This window comes from Stegastes partitus, unplaced genomic scaffold (assembly GCF_000690725.1).
Source record: "Stegastes partitus isolate 25-593 unplaced genomic scaffold, Stegastes_partitus-1.0.2 Scaffold562, whole genome shotgun sequence".
NCBI lineage: Eukaryota > Metazoa > Chordata > Actinopteri > Pomacentridae > Stegastes > Stegastes partitus.
The window spans coordinates 333,822-358,056 of NW_007578293.1; the positions used below are offsets into that span (position 1 = coordinate 333,822).

General features: G+C 42.4%; 1 protein-coding gene across 1 annotated transcript in view; it reads left to right on the forward strand.

Annotated features, from left to right (window-relative positions):
• LOC103362203 (serine/arginine repetitive matrix protein 2-like) overlaps nucleotides 1–24,235 on the forward strand; it is a 70,232-nt gene that overhangs the window by 12,055 nt on the left and 33,942 nt on the right. Inside the window, exon 4 of the mRNA XM_008288494.1 lies at nucleotides 23,318–23,413. Within this exon, the coding sequence (XP_008286716.1) occupies nucleotides 23,318–23,413 (96 nt within the window). The remainder of the gene's footprint in view (nucleotides 1–23,317; nucleotides 23,414–24,235) is intronic.

Sequence of the window (24,235 nt, forward strand, 5' to 3'; positions counted from 1 at the left end):
AAAAGACACTTTACAAGGTGAAAACCAGACTAGCGTTATTGATGATTTCGATCAGATTTGCTTTATTGATGAATCCTTTATGAGGCCTAAATCCATCGGCTGCAAACCGTCTGCTGACTTGTGATTTTACACGTCTGACACGAAGCTTTCGCGGTGCCACAAAGTCACGTTGAGCGTTGTCCCGGTAGCAGCAGGTGTTGAGTGATGTTGTTGTGGGGTTTTTCAGCTGTGACTGTGGGGTCTCTGGGGCCCGTCCAACAGCAGGCTGACTCAGCCATAAAGGACAGAGTTGGAGTGACTTCAGATTATGCTGAGTCAGGCTGAGAAGCCCTGAGAACACACAGACGTGTCCTTCTGTCCTTCTACCTATTGTACTCCTCTACATCTCCTCTCCCCTCCATGTCCTCCACACGCCAGCATTACTCTGCTTCTTATTCAGCTCCCTCCTCACCTTCCTTTCCTTGGCTGCTTCCTCGTCGTCTTTCCTCCCCGCGCTGCTCTTTTATTTCCGAGCCTCCCCCGGTGTAGCAGCAGATGCCAGAGTCCTGTTCTCCTCAGCATGTCCCATGATACCTACACTGGTTTCTTCCTGTCCTGCTGCTCAGAGCCTCAGCGCAGTGACTCAGCATTCGTTTTATCCACTGACCCGAAACCACCTCCGGTAGCCGGCGCTGCCTAACCTGCATATATTTTACCTTTATGATGCCGTATACCACGTCTAGGCTCTCTATGACAGGATTCACGGCGTTGTTTATTGATGCGCCAGACCCGCCTGATGAAGAGGTGGTTCTGTCTGAGTTGTAAACAAAACACAGCTGACAATGAAGCTAACTGATCTCAATGAGCTTTATTGTACAACGAACAAAACGAGGCAGAGGAAGACGTGAGAGACGTAGTTCATGAAAGATTTATTCAGGTTAAGTGCATAAACTTGGAAGCATCTTGCAGCCGTCTACCTGTATGAGAATAATTACATCAAAGTTTACTTTACTCTAAGAAATCTGGGTTTATCTTGACTCAGCGTGGGCCTTTGTGGGGCGACTGTGAACAACATTAAAGGAAATCTGTGAATTTTCTTCTTATTTCTGATCATTTGAAAAACATATTTTATCCTTGAATACATGAAACTGCAATTAAATGTGATTAAAAACTGGAATCAGTTTTTAATAACTCACCAGTCATTTTCTTTTGGGGTGGACTAACTCTCAGAAAAATAACATTTCTTCAGAAGGATTTTAAGTTTTTCATCCCACCCACTGAGGAACCTCTTTATTTAGAGGATGGCTCTTTATGTCCTTTTTTTTTGGTTCTTTAAAGGTTCTTCATTTTTATTGGAGTTAATTGGTTCTGTGGCAGGTAAAAGCATTACATTAGAGCTGCAACCAAAGATTATTTTCATTATTAGGTAGTCTGTAGATTATTCTCTGAGTTAATCGAATCATCATTTGGTCTGTAAAACATCAGAAAACTGTGAGAGATGCCAATTTGGTAAATCCCAAGGTAGTGTTTTGTTCTGAAAACCAAATTATTACTAATGGGAGACCCAGAAAACCTCCAACAGAAAGGTTCCAAAGATGGTTCCTCTGTAGCTATGTTTGGTTCCAGTTATCACTTTTATTCTTTTGAGTGTAAAATATATCTTTGGGTGTAAAACCGTGGAAATCACTGGTTGCATGTTGTTGTTGTTGTTTTACAAAAACAGAAGCTTCTATGTATGTTCTGGTGTAAAAATGAAAAATAAAAGCTCAGTCACTGTTGGGAAGCTAGGACTTGGAAAACCTGTTTTATATCTAAAACGCAGCTAAATGTTCTGCTGCTGAAATATCTCGAGCACTAGTTGATATTGTTGTGGCCTCTTTTGTAGTGAAGGCAGTAACACAAGTGGCCCATTAATCAGCAGCAGGTCCACTAATCATTAGCAGTGTTATCAATCAATAATTGGTTAAAAAATGTTATATTAAATGCAGTTCACATTATTCGATATGCTTAGCTGCATTAGCCTTAGTAAGCTCCAGTTTGTCCTAAATATACCAGTTCTGTCCGGCAACCGTTAACGTCCACAGAAGTCTCAGTCATGGTGCCGTCGCTAGCTAAGCCCCCATAATGGTCTCTGTTTGCCAACACAATGCTGCCCGCAGTCTGAGCGACGCCTCCTCTGGTCGATAAGAGTATTAAACACAAACAAGCTGCATTGAACAATAAGAGGCTCCACCTGCTGGAACAACCAGGTACTACAGCTGGTCTACAACACGATGTCTGACCTGCAAGTCTTTCGTCTTCTGCCTCATTGGATAATATATTTTTATATTTGTTGTAATCTGCATTAAATTGTTAACCTCATTAGTAGTAAGAGTTAATTTTACCGTTTGTAGGCAGCTCTAGCCGCCTGCCATCTAGTTTTGGAGTAAACTCGTTTGTTGAGGTGTTACGCATCACACAAAACGCCAAATTAAATCAGTCCAATTAATTCCATTCACTGCCCAGACCTACAGTGGGCCTAATTAAGCTTCTTTTCTTTTTTTTCTTTTTTTTTTTTGACCCAGAAAAAAACAATCTTTTTAAGTCACAGTCCGATTCAGTTGAAGCACATTTTAGCAGAAATTTCTCCTAATTGCGTTGTGCCTGACATCCTGCCTGGATGTGCTTCCTCACTCTTCCATTTAGTGAACTCTGAGCCCATCTGTTCTCTAAATCTCTCTGTTTCATCCCCTTGTTCACACCATTTTTGACCTCCATGTCCATCTGCTATTTGGCTCCCACAGACTCTCTGCAGTAGTTTATGTATATTCATGTGTCCGTGGCGGGACTGCATCAGAATCCATCCAGAATCACTTAGTGAAAACAGTGACAGCACCGTTTTCTCCCTGCTTCCTGGGGTTTTATGATAAATGATTCAGGCGCTGAATGCTAACGGGATGACTTACATCTTTAATGCTTTCATTTCTGTTTCAGACCCGCAGAACAATAGAGGTAGATAATATCAAAAGGCTTCTTTCTCACCTCGCAGGAGTAGCGAGGAGGGAACATTCTGTGTAAGCAGAGGGATTAAAGGCGTAGCCGATTGTCTGGGTCGGGACGAGCAAGGTCAGGTTAGAATCAAAGGTCGAAATAAATGGCCCGAGGTCCAGAACTGGGCCTACCGCGCGCCCAAACAAAGAGATAACGAGGTGATGGAGGTTGTTCCTGGCTCTGGATCCTGTAGGGGTTTGAAACACAAACACATGGGTCACACTAGCAAAACCTCTAAAATAAGAAGCTGTTCTCTGCTCTGGTCATTACAGAGCTGGCCAGAGTTTCCTGTAGAACCTCTTAATGCACCAGTTCACACCACCAAAGTCATTCTGATGAGTTGTGTTGACTTAAAGTGTTTAATTTTAATCAGATGTTAGCATCAGTTGACCTAAAACCAGATTCAGGTTGAGGTAACTTAATGAAATTAGCTTCATAACCCAATATTCCTTCATCTTGAGCTCAAGGTTTCAAGTCATGCCTGAACACTTTCAGACGTTTGATTAAAAATACCTTTGATTGTTGATGAAGGAGTCATTCCTCTAACTCGGTGTAGGAAGTTGGTTGAACTTAATGCCATTAAAAGTTTCAATAACTCAAAAAGATTTATGGAAACTGTTAGACAGGGTTCAATCAATTAAATGCTCATAGAATAAAACTCTAGTGTCACAGTTTGTATACTTCTGACACAAATATGGCTCCAGTGGTGGAAGTGTTGTGTTCACTAGTGTGTCCTGAGAGAAGTGGGGGTCAAACAGAGGTTGCAGAAACATTTCTGGGTCGTCTTTATTGGTCTTGTGGTCCCGGGCCGCTGTTAGGGCTGGACTGCATCTATTAGTCCCAGAAGAATGTCACCTTTCTCACCTCTGTGGACACTTAACCCACCTGTGACCTCTGAGGTGGGCCTGCTTTCTAGTAAGCTTTGCTGTTTGTGGGGATTTGTTGGAATCCCTCCTCCTCCTCCGTTTGTTTCTGCTGGTTGAAGCGGCCTCAGGCTGATGAGTAGCAGCTCATTTGGTCACAGGCTGAAGCTCAAGGCGGCCATATTCCATATATATTACTAGAACAGGGTCTTTCTCACCCTGTTTAGGTTGGACTTGCTCGGTAGCATCCAGCAGATGAAGTGGCTTGTTTTTGTAGATCTGTGATGGTAAATGAGCCTTGAAGCTAACTCCTCTTTTTAGCACAACTTTAACTTGTTTGTGTACGAACAGTGACCTGGATATTTTTGTAGAGGACTTTAGTTCAGCTCCAAGTGGACCAGCAGGTTGTAGGAAGTGGGCCAACGTCCCCGAAGCTTTACTGGCTGCTTTTGTCGACTAAACAGCAGAAATCGTTGGTGTTAGTTGTGTTTTCATCTGATATTTCCCACCAAATGTTTGCTGTTCTGTTGCTCGGTATGGGGTAATATTAATCATATTTGGACTTGACCGGTTTGTAATGTGTAAATTAATCCAATCAATCAGAATTTATTGGTAATATGCATTTTTTAAATATCTTATGACGACGCTTCATCATCAGTCGGTTATTTTATGGACTAATCTGACGTCTGTAGCCGTTGTGACATTTGTTCAAAACTTCTTTACTGTCACATTCTAGTTTATTTATAAGATTTAAAATAGGGATGCACGATATATCGGCAATCACATCGGTATCGGCCGATATTGGTGTTTTTTTCCCGATATATCGTTATCGGTCCAATGAACAATTTTAGCCGATGATTGTCTAACATCAGCACCTTCGTCTCTACATTTGATGTCGCTGCTGTTTCACAGATGTTTTGACTTAACTGGTCCTGGACTTGAATGTCTAATATGTTTAAAAATGTTTACTTTTGTAATAAAGAAGACTATGTGGTCTAATTTGGGCTTCTTTTGAATCACGTTCACGGTCTCACAGTGCTTATTATACTCATGTTTCGGTGTGAACAAAAATCAATATCAACATCGATAATATCGGTTATCGGCGATATCAGAAATATTCATGTCGGTATCGGCCAGACATTGTAATATCGTGCGTCACTAATTTAGAGGGAGAAAAAAAACAAGAAAAAACAACAACAGGCATTCCAATCTGCAAAAATATTTTAAATATAATCTGTAAAATATGATTGTACAGGTATTTTGTCTTATTTAAAATCAGACTGTCGTATCTCTTGACGTTATCGCTTAAACACTGTATGACAGACATTATTTAATTCTGACCAGTGTAATTAATATTTTGGGCTCAAATTAGAAAAACAGAAAGTTTGACATTTAAGAAACGACTGTTATTCTGTTGATTAGCTGTCATCAGATCTCTCTCGCTGTTATTTTTCCAGCACATATTTAAATATCTCCTCCATAACTTCCCTTTCTTTTGTAAACTGACGGTTGTCTTCATGTTCGTGTCGCAGCAGCATCTTCAGTGTGAACTCAAAACAAAACAGGGACGTTTTAACTGCACTAAAATCCAAGAGCACCGGTTTGCTCGTCCTCATCTCCCCTCATTAAACCAGAACGTGGCAGCTGGTTAGAAGTTCTGGGCTTGTTTGCTCGTGGTCCTTAATTAGATAAAATTATGAGCGGTATTAATTATTTGTGATTTGTGTATAAACGTGTTGGATGAGAAGCTGCAGATAGCGGAGGAGATGAGAAGATGAGTCTCTTTCAAAGGAAGAGAAAGGGAAGCGGTGTTGGCTCAGATCCTGCTGAGCGCCTCAGTCCTTTCCTCTGGGGTTGAACCCTGAAGGTTTTCCTCTCTGCATATGTGTGTGTTCACATACGGCAGCTCTTTCCTCCTGAACACCAGCACTTCGTCGTCCTCCTCTTGGTCCCGGTCTCCCGTTCCTCCCTGTGGAGACCCTGTGGCTGTCCTGCAGTCTGTGTGTGCTGCTGTATAATTGAGGTAAAAGGAGAAGCTGTGCACATGTTTGTGTCTGAGCAGCCGAGAGAGGCAGAGATCTGCTGTTCTGTGTTCACGCATGTGAGCGAAGCAGCTTTGTTTATACGCCGAACTGAAACTCAGCTCTCAGACTCCAGCAAGTAATTAATGGATTGTATTAATTATGTTTGCTTCCGTTAAAATCTGGGGCATAATTTGTTAAAGAGGTTGTGATAATTTGCATACACTTAAATTTGGGTCATCTTTTACTTTCCAGGCGAGGCAACAAGAGCTTCTTTTGCTGCACTTGTGATATAGAAGATAGAAAAACGTTGAGCACAGGCTGGAAAGAACATACATGTGGAACAATAAAAACAATGACGAGACGTGGACTCAATATTCAGGTTACTTTGTGGAAAGCTCCAGTCCAGAGCATGATGCTGCCACCTCCATGCCTGATGGTAGGTCTGGTGTTCTTGGAGTTAAAGGCCTCACCTTCTCTCCTCCAGACATGGTTCTGCTCAGTGTTTGTTCCATCTGACCAGAACTTTCCTCCAGAAGGCCTTTTCTTTGTCCATGTGACCAGCAGCAGACTTCAGTGAAGCTTTAAGGTTCTGCTTCTAGAGGAAGAACTTCCTTCTCCATCAGCCTCTCAGCTCATGTTGATGTCAGACCCTGTGGACACTGACAGCTGTGTTCCAGCAGCTTCTGGTCCATCCAGAGCTGCTTCCTGCTGGTTCCTGGTTGACTCTTGACCATCCTGACCAGTCGTCTCTCAGCAGCAGCTGCTAGTTTGTGTTTCCTTCCTGATGGTGGCAGTAACACAACTGGACCATGAACTTTATGCTGACACACTGATGGTTCTGGATCTGAAGCTGATCTGAAATGGCTCCAAGTGACTTTCTGACTGGTTCCAGTCACTGATGTTCTTCTCCAGATCTTTGCTGAGCTCCTCAGACTTTCCCACTGTGGTGTCTGAGTCTAATGAGTGGATCAGATGGTTCTGTTGGAACTGGATCAGAGGAGTCAGCAGCTGGAGTCGATCAGAACCACTGGGAGAAGTTAAGAGGCCATGACTTTCACCATCAGCAAAACTGTTAATTCAAGTTGCTGGATGTATATTTTTGACCCAGCAGATACTGGGATTCTTCCAGATGACCTTTATTAATCAATGAAAGAACTAAAATTCACCTTTGTTTTCATGTGTTTCAGTGATTCCATCAGAGAAACATCAGAGTTGTAGGAGTCACTGGAAACTCAAGACGACCATGATGTAGATGGTTTATGGAAACGTTGTTTGTTTGTTTGTCTCCTGTACTACTGAAGTTATGTCTATTATAAAAGTGATAAATCTGGACCCTCCTCTGTGGACTTTAAGGACCTGGAACTCTGGAACATTCACTTTGCTTCAGTAGATATACTGAAGTTAGATGAAGAACCAGCTGGGTCTGAGGAGGTCGGGCAGGAACTGATGGGTTTTTCACGGAGTCACATTTGTCTTTGTGCTTTATTGTGTTTTCTGGCTTTCTGGTATAATTGCACTTCAGATGTTGTTGTTCTTAAATGTTCTTTCTAAATAACTTTGACTTTAGTCTTTAGTTCACACTGACCCACAACCAAATTTCAGGGCAGAGAATCACAAAGGCAGAGAACCTAATTTCCCCGTTGAGACGTCGTCATAAAGGGGCTCAATAAACTAGTAAAGTTGTGGAGTTTAAATTAGAGGCACCAGGCTGTGTTTAGATCGCTCATCATTACAGTTTTGGCAGCTGTAATTACAGGTTAGAAAGTAGAGAACTCACTGTTTTGGTTCTTTCCTTCACGTACCCTTCTCTCATTACTTCCTTTTCTCTCTCTCGCCGTCTTCAGGAACATTAAGACAACATTTAGCCAACCCCGTCCTGTGTTATGTGCTGCTTGTTGCCGCTGTATCGCAGCCTCTGGAGCTCTTGTCGGACCTCTGGCCTCAGGGGATGAACTCTGACCTTTCTGTAGGCCCGAAGGCGCATTAGGAGGCAGGCTGTGAATGGCAGGGCGTGGTAAAGGTCGAAGCCCACAGGTCAGCGGGGATCAGAGGCGGCCGGGCCCACTCCCCTCCATTATCGTCCTTGGTGTTAACCATCTTTCACTCAGAACCCTCCGTCCATCCAGGCCAGCATTTTACTTTGACTTCTTTTCCTTTATGTTTTCTCTTTCTTCTCTTCTGTGGTTGTACGTAAAGTTTTAATCCTTCTGGTGGTTACACGTGCAGTGTTCTCAGACCTTGAACAGTGGTTTAGTAACGTAGCGATTGGCCTTCTTCCATAACGCCATGAGCAACTGTGATCTGATTTCATGCTGGCACAGAGCACACCGAGGTTTATCTCACTGAGGAGGTTTGCAGACTTTATATCTAAAGTCTGACGCCACATAGACGCCTTGCACGTAACAAATGCAGTTTGTCTAATGTGTGTAAGTTAACGTCTACAGACTGTAGTTGAATCTGTAAGAGTTAAAGTTAGAAACCAGCCACCAGCTGCTGATGGAAAAACACTGACGGGTTGATTAACTCTGAGCTGGACGACCTGCAACATCAAACAAAACTGAAAAACAGTTCCTCACAAACCTCCTCAGGACCATCTGATTCCTTATCTGCAGAACCTTCATCTACTGACCAGAGTTCTACCTTCAGACTGTGAATGTTCCAGAGGTCCAGGTCCTTGAAGTCCACAGAGGAGGGTCCAGATTGATCACTTAATGGACTTTTTCCATCATTTCTGAGCCTCAGAACTTCATCAGTACAGCAGATAGACACATGACATTTAGGAGGAAGAACACATCTGGGTTCTGCTAGAACCTGACACCAGATCAGTTCTACATCCATCCAGGTGTCTCAGTCTGAAGACTGGACCTGGTTTCTGTTCAGCACCATTTTTTTTCTATTAAAAACCACTTTCATGTAATTTAATTTTACGTTTGGACAGATTTTTTATTCACTGAACACATTTTCTGTCATTTTGAACCTTTTTTTTATTTATTTTGGTGAAACTGTAAACCATCCACAACAGTTTTTTATTCATTTTGGGGAATTTGTAAGAAATCTTGGACTGATTTTCACCATTTTCTTAATTTTGGGCACAATTTGTGAGTCATTAGGGACTAAAATTTTGTCAGTTTGGAAAATTTTGAAAAAATCTTCGACAGTTTTGAGTCATTTTGACCATTTTTTGTGTCATTCTGAACAAATTGTAAGTAATTTTGGACAGATTCAAAGTCATGTAGGGCCAAATTGATTCCTTACTTCCTAAGCCATTTCTGACCCTTTTTTGTTCTACAACCAACTCTAAACATCAGTATTATGGGATGTCTCATCGTGGTACCAGTCAGACTGCAGCAGTTTAATGACATAGAGTCATAGAAACAATCATTGGTACCCTGGATGTGGTTCTGGTTCTGATCATTCACCAGAGGAAACTTTACAAAGTGCATTCTGGGTAAACTTTCCAGGCTCATAACAGCATGTGTGGTGGTGGTTGGTCAGAGTTTTTACCTTCGTTTGCTACCAGACTGATCTTCTAGACACAATTCCTTCTGTCACAATTATTTTCTAATTTAGACATATTTTGACCTTTTTAACGCAAAGCTTTGAATGGCTGATACAGTACAGTCATTACCTGCTGTTAATAATTTAAGTGTTGTTAATGATTTAACCTGTTAAAATCCTATTAACTGATAAGACAGAAGATGAAAAACAGGAAGCATGTTGTAGATTTGCTCTACCACCTGGTTTGATTTTTTCTCTGTAATGAAACAGAAGACTGCAGTTTGTTTAGTTCTGTAGCTGTGGGCCGCCGTGACAAAGACTTCTGAGGCTGTTAATGACGTTCAGCCGGTGTTTGTGTCGAGATCAGTCTCAGTCTGCGAGGTCAGGATTCCTATAAATGAAAGGCTAATGTGCAGCTGCTCTACTGAAGTAGCATTTACGCAGAGATGTGACATTGATCATGTTTAGTTTTTAAATTAAACTGCAGTAATGACTGCATCGGGAAAAATCAGTCATAAACTATATTTAATGGAGCCGTGCAAAACTTTGTATTCAAAAGGTCAAGATGTGTCTGAGTTGGACAATAATTCTGACAGAAGGAATCGTGTCCAGAGCATCATTCTGGGTTCACAGCCACCTCTGAGCTGCTGTCCTCCCCCATCCAGCTCCTTCCTCCCTCCTGGCCTTGGTCTTTTCTTTGCCGCTGTGTTCCTCCTCCCTTCCTCTTCTTCCCACACTCCCTCCCTGCTCCTCCTATTCTCCTGCCGATGGCCCGTCACGGCCTCCACACTCTTAAGCCATTGATTCACCAACGCGCCGAAGGGACTTTTCATTTCTGCCAGCTTTGTGCGCATTAGTGACCGAATCTGTTTCTTTCTTTCTCATCAGAAACATATTGAAAGCTGCTGCGTGTAGAATAATGCCCGACTCCTCGGGGAGCTTTTCTTGTCAGTCAGTTTTACACATGCACGCACGAAAACAAGCCGCAAAAATAATTTGGCTGCTGTCTGCTCTCTGACTAATGAGGACGTAGAGTCTGCGAGATGAGATGTTGATCCCTTTGGATACTTTGGTATTATCACAAACCCAGACTGACGTGAAAACACCCGCGTTTCACTACAGCGCCGCTCACACGTGTTTGCTCTCTGAAAGTGCCCGAGGACATGCATCCGTGCAACCAGTCTGAACAGAAGAGTTTTGATTTCTTCCAATAATCGGCGCTGACTGAGCTCCTTTGTGGCGTGATGCTCAGTGGGTCAGATCAGATGCTGTAAATACCTGCTGGATTCGTGCGATTAGTGGCTCACTCACGATGGGAATTAGACAGGTCGAGACGCTGCTTTGGCTTAATGACTTTTGGACTTCCCCTGTTACGTGCAGCTATGAGAGATATCAGGCTGCCGTGCAGGTAAATCAGGTTTTATTCATGTGTTTGTTAGCGCTGTCGACACTTTGGAAGGAAATGAGATGAAAAGCAAACCAAGACAATAAGCAACACATCGAGGAAAGTGAGCTTAAAATGAGTTTTTATAAATTATAATGCCAGCTCATGAATAAATCTGTCGTCATGGGGCAGTGGAGGATGTGAAAAGCAGCCATAAAGCAGCAGGAGTGAATTATTGGGCCGCACTGGGTTTAGTTAGCGAGGCATGTGGACGACCAAACATTATAAAACACCACGATCTCTCATCACACACACTCTGGCTTTTGCACTTTGGAGCTCTCTTTCCTTGTGCACATTCCAAGTTCTTATCAAATATAAAACCTTGAAGCAGCAATGAGGAGTTTTCACATCACAAAGCAGAATAAAGAAGAGAACTATGAAGTCGTATCATCAGTTAGCAGTTTGTTTTACGGGTTATCTGCAGGTTAGAAAAAAATGTGCTTTCCTCTAAAATGTACAGAGAAGGCATTAAAAGGCATTAAAAGGCATTAAGAATCAGCAGATTTTACAGTCGTGAACTGTCCTGCAGGAGGTTGAAACCTGTTGAAAACTCACCCTCTGCTAGAAATCTCAGTAAATTGTTCTTTTTTCCATCTGAGTTCATGTCGTGTTAATTAATTCTTTAAATTCCTCCAGCACAGACGAATCCCAAACTTTACAATATAGACTTTATTTTGCAAAAAGTGTGTAATTAATATCCTTAATCATGTCACAGCTTCAGTTATAGTTAAAAACAGAGCAATAAAACAACCGCTGAGGTGTATTTGAAGGCAGCCACACACAGTCCTGCTGCTTTAAACACATATGTGTTAATCCACGGCTCAATACAAGCCAACAAATTCAGTACATTTATTATCTGCAGTGTCCAGGGAGCTCATTTTTTAAGAATATATTTTGTGGAAACTAAAATGTTTGGGGCCAGTGAAGCCACAAAGCGTCGGCACTGTTTTTAATTCACATTTTAAGTAACTTCACCTTTTATTCTACAGTTTCATTGAGCAGACGCTTTTATCCAGAGTGACGTACATCTGAGAGCGAATACGACACGAGCAAGGATCTAGTGAGGAGAAAACAACCTGGACAAGAGCCATAGAACATGACAGGGCGTCGATGCCAACAGCAGGCATCGACGTGTATGTTAAATAAATAATAACGCCATTAACTGGTCTAATTAAATTACTTAAATGGGACCAGGATTGCCTTTAATACCAAATATCTGAAGCATTTCATGGAAAGCTGCTGTTAAGCTGGTCGACGTTGTTCTTCCTGCAGCTGATTAATGTGAGTCTGTGTGTGTTTCAGTTTTCTCTGCTGCTGTTTCTGCTGAATGCTGTGTTTCTTTAACCTCTTTTATCTCCTTTCCTCCGTCTGTTGGCCTCTCTGGCCTCACGGCGAGTCGCTCCGACCGACTTAAAACACAAAGACACTGAAGAACAGAGTCAGGATGAGAAGTCCAGAAGGTTTCCAGCATCCTGACGATAACTCGAAGACTAGAAATTAGCAAGAAGTGACTGGAAATCCCCGTCCTCCCACTCCTAATCTCTGACGTCACAGTTTATCTCCAGCTCTCTCATGTTTTTGCTTTTTTTTTAAGTTGACCCTCTTTATCAGCGCAGCCCCAATAAATCAGCTGCAAGTAACACGAGTCCAGGAAACATTCCTGACATTCCTGCTCAGAGAAACAGTCGCTTCTGTAATTCAGGCCGCTCCGATCGGAAATCTGCTTCGTTCTCTGTTGTAATACCTCGTTGTTGTTTTTTAATCTGTGTGAGTTATGAGGAGTCAGATGAGGGCTGCTGAGGGCTTTAAACCGTAAACAGCTTTGATGTGAGCGATGACAGACGAAGCGGCGAGCCGTCCACACCTCCAGCCTCCATCTGCTCCGCAAACCTGCTTAAGTCCAGACTAATGCCGTTAGTTTAGCGACGCAGCGGCTGCTTCCACCTCGTCGCCCACGTTATTTAATGCAAGTTGCATAAAATATCAACTCATCAGCAGCAGCAGCAGCTTTGGGTGGTGATAAACTTGTCATCGTGCTGGATTTCAAAACAAACACTGGCCGTGAGGTTAAACTACCGTCTGAGCCTGAATTCCTCGTTAAGTGCTAATTGCAGTGAGATGTGGCGAATGTTGAATTCAACTGCACAGATTCTAAAACAGTTTCTTGTCTGAGAAAAAGTCGTTTTGAATTTGCACGACATCCAACCTGCTGCGTTCGGCTCTCCACGCCCGCCGCTGTGTTGGCGTTACTCATGAGCTCGTCACGTCGTGGCTTTTTTAATGTCTAGACACGTTAATATCAACACAGTCTTTGCTCTTCATTATTTTGTCTTCCAGTTTGATTTTACTGGTTGTTTCCCGTCTTGGTGTTTGGCTTGATTCCTCCACAGGTCGCCTACCGTATGTGAACTCCTCAGTAGATCAAATGATGGCGGTTATTTCTATCGTGCACGTAGTTTTCTTGGTTTCTAAGTCGCACAGTTTCCAGATTCCAATCAATCTCCCCGACAACAATATGATAAGATACCTCTGCTGCCAGCGTTTTAGAATGAAACCCAAATAAAAAACACATTTATCATGTGAAATATGTTTTTATGTATTATTGTTAACATAAAGGCTAAAACTAAAAGTGTTGTCACGTCAACTGATGAAAGATTGTCGTGCAAAAAAAACAAGATGTGTGGCTGGTCGTTAGAAAGGCCGAGATTAAAGCCTGAAACTAAAGGCTGAAAAAAGCCTTGAACTGATAAAAATCAATGCTGATCATTGATTAGAGCTGCTGGAGTTAAAAGGAAGCGTCTTTAGCGGACGTATGAGGTGTTCAGATAACATCATTAGCTCTCAGAAAGCAGCTTTTATCTCTGAATCCACGAGACATGTGGCCATTGTTTCGCTCTGTTGTTCTTCCTGCCGCTCTCATCTTTTTCTGTTCCACCTTTCACTTTTCCCCCCGGCGGTAAAAAGGTGACTTTGTCCTCGTGGTGTGAGCGAACAGAGGAAGCGATGGGATGACTGGAGGTCTTCAGAGTCATTTCCAGCAGCCTAAGATAACAAATAACTGCACTGTGCGCTCATCCTTTGTTCTGCGATAAGCTCCAGTCGAGACGTAAGCAGCCATCGGCCTGGTTAGCGTTCATACGTGACCTGTAATCGCTGATATTATTATTAGTTTGTGATGCTCGAACTGATGTTTTCTGGATCCTCGGTGACAGCTGAAAATGCTGCACTACTTTTTAAATTACTATCTTAAAAAATTGGTGCAGAAAAGTGGTAAAGGTGTTAGCTCTTTAGCAGCTAACTAGCATTTTCTGTTTGCTATTTGGTGTAGCTGCATATTGCTGTTGGATAATACTGAGAGTAAACCAGACAGGCTGCGCTCTATAAAACCAAAACCACCAGAACTCTCCATAAAACTGAGCAGGACTTCACATTTTGTCATAAAAGCAATGCATGATAGCTATTTGTTGTTGCTATAAACCGGGTTTCTTGCGGTTTCTTAGAGAACTCAGGTGCTAACTGGGTTAAATTATTTGTTGGAAACTGAATATTTAAACTGTGCTGTGTGGGTTAAAGTCCATGTAGGCACAAGAGTTGGAAACTCGATTCAGAACTGTGTTAAACTGTGTTGTGCCTGTCGATTGAAACTAAAGTAGATTTGTAAGTTCTTTCTGAGGCAGTAGCTGTTTTTCTCAGATATCAGCTCAACGTTGACCAAATGCAGTCGTCCTCAGATGTGTTCATAGCCTCCCATTAAAGAAGGAAAACAACAGCTTCAGTCACAAACAAATAAAGTCTATAACAGATAAAGATGTGATGAACATCATGACGCTGCTTTTGAATTGTGGTTCAACAGAAATATTAAAAACAAACCAGCATGATGGGACCTGTAAACGACTATTTAGTTGAACAACCCTCTGAGCCAATCAGGTGTTTCCTGTAGCTCTCAGTCAGACTTGAGCACCTGTTGACAGGTGTTCTGATTTCACTGCTCATCAGCAAAGTGCTCTGATTTGTCCGGCACAGTTTTGTTTTTTTAAATTATTCTTTTCAAGCACAATTCAAAAGTCTTATTTCACTAAATTATAATTTAGCAAATATTTATTTATCATTACTTTGTTCAGTTTCTACTTATTTGAGTGACTGTTGTGGATTTTGCCTTTTCGTTAATGGAAGCGGCTGAACACAGTTGAGGCTGACTGTAGGTAGTTAAGCCTTTGTAGGGCAGCAGAACGAGCATACCTGGCTGCTCGTTCTGCCTTTTTTACCCTCCAGAAGTGTCCTTTTGAGGTGGTTTCATTCCAGCCTGTAACCTGAGCTCAGCAGTACGGATCCTCTGCGGTGTTTATTTCAGACAAACACGTGAAAACGTTGCTTCGTAGACACCAGCGCTGGTATTTGCCCTCAGGTCATTATGTTACAGGAGGTTTTCCAATCTGGAGAACTGCTGGCTAACCTGTTTTCTTCTTTTATGGCTCATCTCTTGCATTCAGCTCAACTCTCTGTACGATCTGTCCGACTCCAAGTGTCACAAACATGTCCTGTTGTCTGGAATTTTCCAGCTCGTCTCCGTCTTTCTGTTCCCTCTCCTGCGTTTCTTCCCCCAAGACATTTTCTGTAAACTATCAGCACTTCAAAGCCTGTATTGAACAGTGTCAGTGAGCTGCTGGCTGCAGGATCTGCTGAGCCCAGGCTTACATTAGAGCTTATTCAATCCCGGCTACAGGTGTGCTGCCCCGCCGACTCCCAGGGGACGGCCGAGGCTTCAAACGTACCAAAACACAACCTTCAAAAGGCTGCGTGTCATCAGCATTAATTCCTGGACAGTGAGGAATCAGCAGAGCGCTCTGTCATCTGAAACTGACTTTGAGAGAGAGCGAGTGGGCAGGAAAAGGCACACTGTCATTCATACCTTCTCATTAAACGCCTGAGTCACAGAGAAAGGCCGGAGCTGAGCTCACAGACGCTGACATTTCCATCTGCTGATGCGTACCACTCGTGATCACCGCCGTGTGTTTTAACCTGATAGCTCCCAGTTACCGCATCGCCCTGTTTGTGTTGGGAAATCTGTTTTTGTGTGTTTGTGTGCGTCTGTATTTACGGCGCACAGGTTTGAATGCTGGGTGTGTCTCTGAGCAGACCTGGAGGCCAACGGTTGTAGCTGCAATTACAGGTTAGACCGTGTGACAGCGTCTCGACCCTGACGCTGCAGCTGCATGTTTACCTGCTGCGGGAACGAGTGAAATGTTTGGAGAACGTGAGTTAAAGGTGGTGTCAGGTGGTGTTAAATCAGTCAGACAGTGAGTTCAGATCATGTGTCTCTGTTGGGGGAGAATCAACATCTGAATCACAATTTTAGTTTGTTTTGTTTAATATGTGATCACATGATTAGTTAACTGGATACAGAACGTGTCAGTTTCACTCACAGCTAAAGGCCAAAGTCACAAAACTGCATCCTGTGTTTGCACTGATTGTGTTATGAACGGTGCTTAATTAATGTGTTAGACCTCCACCCAGTGCCGGCTGTCCTAAATGAGCAGCATTGGTAATTACCTACATCATGTTTTATGTTTCTGTAGTGGTTAATACACCAGTATGCAGAAACTCTTTAACCCAAATATTACTTTTAATGCTAGAATATAATTATTATTCTTATCCATTAATTTTCTAATTTACTGGTTTACAAGAAAAAAACAAAAAACAAAAAACTAGGAAAACACATTATTATTTCTTGATGATGTCACGTTATAGTTATTTACTTGCATTCCTGAACAGAACCATTAGTTTTAGTGGATGAATGTGGTGCTTGATTAACTTCTGACTTCTCAGAGACGCCCAGGGGCTCAGATTTGGGTACAAAAGGTGAATTCAGTTTAAAATTCCTCATTCCTGTTGAAAATGGTGAAACATGGAGAGCTGAGTGTGAATTAAAGCACCTCATGATGCTGGATGGTCTATAAATACACACAGTGCTTCATACATCAGACAGGAGGTCTAATAAATATGTTAAACACTCTAAGTTCTGACCAGAGGTGGTGGTTCTTATCTTCACCCTTTTAGTGAGTCTTCTTCAATCTATAAGATGAGCTGATAATCAGTATTGATCACTGCAGATTCACCAAAGCACGTTCAGCGTTGGTCTTTACTCATGATGATGAGACATGAACATGATTCCAGACAGATGCTCAGCAGGTTCAGACGTTAAAATACCCGAGAACTGCCTCCTCTTAGTAACATCCATCCATCCATCATCTCTACACCGCTTAATCCTCACTATGGGGGGCTGGAGTCTATCCCAGCTGACTCAGGGTGAAGGCAGGTTCACCTGGACAGGTAACCAGTCTATCACAGGGCTACACTTAGAGACAGACAACCAAGCACACTCACATTCACACCTACGGACAATTTACAATCACCAATTAACCTCAGCATGTTTCTGGACTGTGGGAGGAAGCCGGAGAACCCGGAGAGAACCCACGCTGCACGGGGAGAACATGGAGACTCCACGCAGGAAGATCCCGGGTGTCCTCAGCGGGACGCCAACCGGCGACCTTCTAGCTGTGAGGCAACAGTGCTAACCACTGAGCCACCTGCAGCCCCGCTTAGTAACACAACAATTCAAAATATAATTTTAATATGCACAAACCCAACTACAACCACTGGGGGTGTTGATTATCAGTTAATCAGTTATTTATCGTTAATAATTTCCGACTAAAATTATAATAACCGATAAGGAAGAAGAAGAAGAAGAAGGTCGTGCATGTCAGGAATGTGTTGTAGATTAGCTGGAGCACCTGGTTGTTCCACATTATCACATTGTTTTTAGCACTTTCTACTGTTTTGTCAGGTTTTAACGATTAAACAACGAATCAAGATGAACAGATGAATGATTCGTCACACTTTTGTAAAGTTTGTTAAACAAAGCTGAGCATCCACACGGTGGTGGCTGGAGCTAAACGCTAACATACTCATCATGGCAGTGGTAGCACGTTCCTGATTAACAGCTGTGATGTCCACAAGAGCAAGTGTTGATTAATTTCTTGAATTAGTTGATTAAAAAAACTAAGATGAGAGATGTCTTCTTTTGTCCACAAAGATGTTCAGTTTTCCATCACAGAGGGAAGAAACCAGAAATTACATTTAGATTTGAGAAGCTGGACGCTGTACTCAAACCAATTAATCAAATATCAGGACGGTTGGTGATTAAATTAATGATTGACACTGAGAGTTTTTAAACATTAGATAATGAGACAAACCGACTCCCTGTGCGATGTTCAGTCAGTAGTTTGAGTAAACGGAGATTTCAGACATTCATTTTTTATCATTATTTCTTACTGTTGAGCTGCACAGTGATCACTTTGGCTTGTAGTAAATGTTGGACATGTCACAGATGCTACTGACGGCGCTGTACGGTGTGTAAACGTACGTCTAGTTCCTGTGTTCGGGGTGAGCTCACCTGTACACAACACATTATGTGGCACATTAGGCCTCATCCGCACTGAAACGGTCCATGTGATGGTTTGTTGTTCGTGGCTTTACCGACACGTCCTCAGCCTGTTATTACCACCTGAGAGCGGGGAGTGTGTGTGTGTGTGTGTGTACATTCATCTGTCATTATGGCATTAGGCTAAACCTTTATTTTGGCATCAGATGCATAAAGCGAGCAGCTGAGGCTCGTCTTTGCTGCTTTCGTTCAGTCAGAGGTGACAGATGTCAGAGAAAAGCCAGTCACTCTGTTAAAAATCCCACCCTTGGCATTAGCGCTAAGCCGCCATGCTGGTTATTGTAGATATTATATTTCAATTTGAAAGCCTTGAGTTTGTTAAAGGTCGCTGTGTTTTGCTCTCTCGCTTCAGACGCTCAGGACAAGCTGTGCAACAAGAACCGACTGTTTGAGTCGCCAGCGAAAGGCCAGACTGGTTGTGTTACCGCCGAGCAATTAAACCTGAACACAGTCCAACATTAAACCATCTGAAAGGTTCCTTTGGTCCCGAGACAACGTCAGCCGGATTAAGACGAGTTTAAATGATTGTGCTGCTAAATTTAGATTATCTGGCCGTGCCAAGATATAACAATATGTAATAAGTTTATTTGTACAGCTCCTATTGAAAACGCAGCTGCAAAGTGCTTTACAGAAATGACAGATGTCAAATGAGACGGATAGCCAGATGAAATAGTTCAGTCGAGACAAGTCGAGACAGCGGCTGCCTTCCAGTAAACAGGGTCATGATCGCAGCCTAACCAGGTTTTATTACAGGTGTAACTATGCCTGGATCATTTTCATACATACTAGAGGTTAAACCACCAACAATTTAATAACACACCACTGTACATGACTATAACACTTAACTAATTCAGAGATATTTTTGTTGTTTATATTATAATCAAAAGGAACGAGTACATCCAACAGGTACAAAACAGATTCATGCATTTATTAGTGCAACGTTTTGGTCCTAGACCTTCAAGTTACGTCACATTTCTGATCACATTTGTCATTTTCAAGCCCCTTCCAGACCTGCAGTCCATCCTGTTGATCTGAAACATGTCGTGTCTGAAGGAACGTCCTGCTCACTTTTCTCTAAAAGTCCCGATGGCGATCTCAGTAGGTCGGACCGGTTAACGGTTCGGTGTCATTCCCAGACTGGTGGGAAGCCGAAGGAAACTTTCTCCACATCAGCATCAGAGTTCCACAAATGCTAAATGCTTTTCACATTCTCTCTCTACTTTAACATCTATCACTGATCAAACTTTGCTGCAAAGATGGAAAAACAGGTCAGAATAATGTGAGTAACTAATAATGGATGATGCAGGTTTTGACAGAATATCAGGAGCTGCAGTTCAGTTTTGTTCAGGATCATTTCCTCTGAGTTTATTAAATCAGCAGCAGGATCCATGTGAGAGTAAAGAGAGAAAGCTGCACATGTTTACTCAGATTGGAATGTAAGTTTGAACAACGATATCTCAGGAGCTAGTAAAGATTAAAGCCTGACACTTATTTCTCATCATTTCATTGATTCCGGATGTGCAGATTAAATAATCAGAATTAAAACATATATAACCAAACAGGGAGGAGTCTGACAATAATGAAATGAATGGAGCCAAGTAGTGATATTTTCTGGCTTGATGGGCAGCTTTTAAAAATAAAATACATCTTGGAAAGTATTTAATATTTCAAGCTAGAATTTCAGACACCGTTTTAAATATCTGTAGCTCAGATGATGACATTTTCAGCCAATCGGAGACGGTCGAGCAGAAGAAACCAGATGAGCAAACTGTTTATTCGAGGTTCATGCGAGGATGAACATCAGCGTGTCGTCCTGCTATCCAGCTAACTAGAACATTACAGATGTTAGTGGATCAGAAACCAGAGTTTATCTCCCTGACAGCTGGAAGTAATGGATTTACTCTACATGTCAGACTGCTGTCCGTTAAAAACTCTCTTGTTTTCCTCCTTGTAATTGACTCGACTTTGTTTGACGGACTGTGACTCCACTCACTTCACTCACATCCCCAGACCTTATTGGATCAGATTAGTACAGACGGAGAGGACAAGAAGTTCTACCTGGACCCTCTGGAGCTGTAGCACGGTGCAGAATCTCTGGAGATAACCTTCCAGGATGTCGGCCAGCTTTTCTCACGTACGTCACCGACACACCGTTAACACCACCGAACGGCAGGCTGTGAGGTTTGATCCGATACCGGTCGATGTTAAACAAACAAACAAACTGTATGAGAATGAAACTGGAGAGACGGTAAAAAAAAACAAAAAACTCCCCGCACACGGCCGACTTCCAGCAATAAATCACAGCAGGCCTTCTCATTACAGCCTGAGTCATACAGAAACCGAGCAGGTGAGCTCACCGGAGAAACACACACACGAAGAAAAAACACACTTCTGTTTACATCGGCCACATTTTTGTGTCTATCTGTGATCATATTTATAGTTATTTTCATCATGGCTGGTCGTAAAAAGTGTTCTAGTTGATCCAGAGTCCTGACAAACAACAATAATTACAATCAGAGTTCAGCTTCGTTGCCTTTCAGCTGATCAATCACCTGAGAAGAGTGGCGCTGCTTGAAGGGGTTTACGTTCGGGTCAGCGGGGGTGCACGAACACTTGACTCATTCCTAAACTCGATTTATTGCCCCGAGCGGATGAGCTAACGCCACACGTTCCCATCCAGCCAGTCCCTGGGTGGCTAGCGGGAAACGTGCCGCGACACGCCGGCGTTTTGAAGCCGGCGCTGGGCCGAGGAAGGGAACCTGACAGTGATTGAGACGGATCGGAGGGAGTCGGGAGGCAGCTGGAGGAGGTGGAGGGTGTGTCTGGGAAATGGAGTTGTTCCGACATCAAAGATAAGCTCGGTCGGGGCTCGGCGAAGACCTCGCATTAGGCTGCACTTCATCATCGGCGCTTCCTGTTTGGCAGAAGCCGTGTCCTTAAGGCTCCTGTTAAATCACCGACATACGCTGCTGCAAATTAGAAGTCTGCGTCACCTCTGGGCCCCTACACGGCAGAAAAACAGATCACTGGTCCAGAACCTCGGCCCGTTTTAGGCCTCGTGATGAAGACACACTCATCTAGAGTTAAAAAACAGACGAGAAGCTTCACCAAAACTGTCATTTTAGATCATTTTAACGTCATTCTGAGCACATTTTCAGATAATTTGGATCATTTATGAGTCATTCCGAGTCATTTTGGTCAATTTTTGGGTTGTTCTTTGCATTTTTTTGTAGTTTCGCATAATTTTTGAGTCATTTTGGACAAATTGAGTCATCTTGCATAACATTGGAGTCATTTTAGACAAATTTTACTGTCTCTCTAAACAAATTTTCTGCATTTTCTGATAATTAACAACTATTTTAGGGTGAAAAACGCATCAGAATTCTGGTAAAAACTGACAACAGATCAGTTCTACATCCATCCAGGCATCACAGTCTTCTGTTCAGCACCATTTGTTCCTATAATTGACAATTGTTGAGTAATTTTGAAGAATTTGAAATCATTCTGGACAATTATTGAGTTGTTTTCAGTCAAATTTTTGTCATTTTAGACCATTTTGATGTCATTCTGAGCAAATTTTCAGTCAATTTGGATCATTTATGAGTCATTTTAGACACATTTTGTGTCATTTTGGTCAAATTTTTGTGTCATTCTAAACAAATTTTCTGCATTTTCTGATAATTAAAAACTGTTTCGGGGTGAAGAACACATCTGAGTTCTGGTAGAAACTGACACCAGATCAGTTTTACATCCATTCAGGTGTCACAATCAAAAGCAAACATTTAGTCTTGCATCGATCTTATGAAGTTATAAGGAATCAAAAATGGTGGAAAAGGTAAAAAGTGATAAATGTGGACCCTCCTCTGTGGACTTCAAGGACCTTTAACTGTGGAAACATTCACAGCATGAAGGTAGAACTCTGCGTGGCTTCATTAGAGAGAGTTACGTTATTGTAGATTTAAAATAAATCTGCAGGTTTTGACGTGGTCAGATGGAAACTTTTATAGAGGATGAGCCGACTGGATGCTGTGCTTCAGTCCCTTACTGGTTAAATGTAAACCAACACACACAAATGTCAGAGATTGGCTTTGCTAAGCCAGAAGCAGGACTATGTTTTTACCAGCAACGCGTAGAGATGCCAATTAAACGCTGACGGATTCCTGTCATGCAGCTGTTTGTTGTCTCAGTTACGCTGAAGGTTCAGAATTTTTCTTCTATTTTACAGAATCTGGTTCGAGCAAAGAGGATTTTATAGAATAAAGGAATTCTGTGAAGATGTGAGATTCTAAGTTTGGGTTGTTTTTCCCTCACAGAGCTGCACTTAGAACACAAATTGGTTCACAAATCGCCAGAAAGCTGAAAACCCAGAGATCCGTCCTGTGTTTGTGCTTCTGCCGCTTATAAAATATTTAATGTTTAGATTGTTGAACAAGCTCTAGTTTGCAGTAAACCATGAGTACAGACCGAAAAGACCGTTTCTGTAGCTCAGCCTGATGAAGTTAAAGCCTACAGCAGTGGCTTGTTCTCATCTTATTGAGCTATATATAGATATATATGTCTCGCAAACAGTGTTAGCAAAACGCATCATGCCTTCTTTGCTAATTAAACACAGCATTTGCAATCAAGAAAAAATAAAAACATTGAGGTTTCTTGCATTAATGTACTAAATGTATTGTTTTCATGTCCTGTTTTTATCCTGCAGCAGCACCTTCTACCTTTCTATATGTTTTTAAAGAAAAGTCCTTGTGCTAAACATTTAACTAAAATGTCTGCAGGAGACCAAAAGCTAAACTCCTGACAGTGGCACAGTGTTGGTTTTTAAAAGAGTTTTGATGAAGTCGGTGCAGCAGCGAGGTCATAAAGCTACAGGATTGTTTAGGATGTGAATGTATACCTGTGTCTGTAGGACGGTTATTCCTGCTGCTCACCTCATATTGTAAACTAAATTACCGTATATTATGTTTTACGTGTCTTTCAGAGCCGTGTGAAACGCCGAAGGAAACAGAGTCCGGCTCGGGAAATGAAAAAGAGAATGAATCGGCACCGCCTGAAGCAGAGAAGACCTCAGTGAAGGGTGAGCCGTCACATCTGTACATTCATAGCGTCCGTCACTCTGTTCCTCATGTGTGTTAGCACAGCGCTAGTCCACACACCGGTCTGACCTCACACACCTCAGCCTGACGTCGGCTCAGCTGGTTCAACACAGGACAAACAGCAGACGAGTGTAAACCTGCAGGATGCTGGCGTTCAATCACAGCTCAGTTACAAGGCACGCGTTAGCTAAACTTCTCTGCATTCAATAACTTGTGTAATTTAGTGCAGTTTAATTACCCTAAACGGGACTTTAAGTGGAGCTTGAGTGCAGAACTCTGCAGAGTTTTTGTCAAAACAGCCCTGCTGCCCTTTGATCGCTCTGTAACTGTCACATGAAGGATTTACAGCCACTTGTCCTGCATGTTTACCAGCTTAAAGGAAATTCCTTTTTGTGTAGATCAGTTTGGTTTAGTTACCAGAGAATAAATCAGTTTCAGTTAAAGGTACAGACCGGGGTTTGTTGATGATTAACTGTTAAATGACTCAACTGAATAAAAACATATTACAGTAGACAATGCAGTAGATTATCTGTCGTACCTGGTTTGGCCACCAGGTGGAGCCTCTTGCTGTTAATGAGGTGGAGTTACAGGTGTGTTTGCTGCCTGCCTTCTAACTGCTAGCTGTTGAGCTAATGAACTCTGCAGCGTGAAGTTGTAAAAAAAAAAAGTGTCTGACAGCTGTTGGGTGTAGCTAGCTATCTGAGGCTAATGCTAAGTGAGGATTCTTAAGCAACAACAAGAGCTAAGCGCCTGTTAGCAAAGATGCTGCTAGCATAGCAACATTCAGACTGAAGTGATGCTCT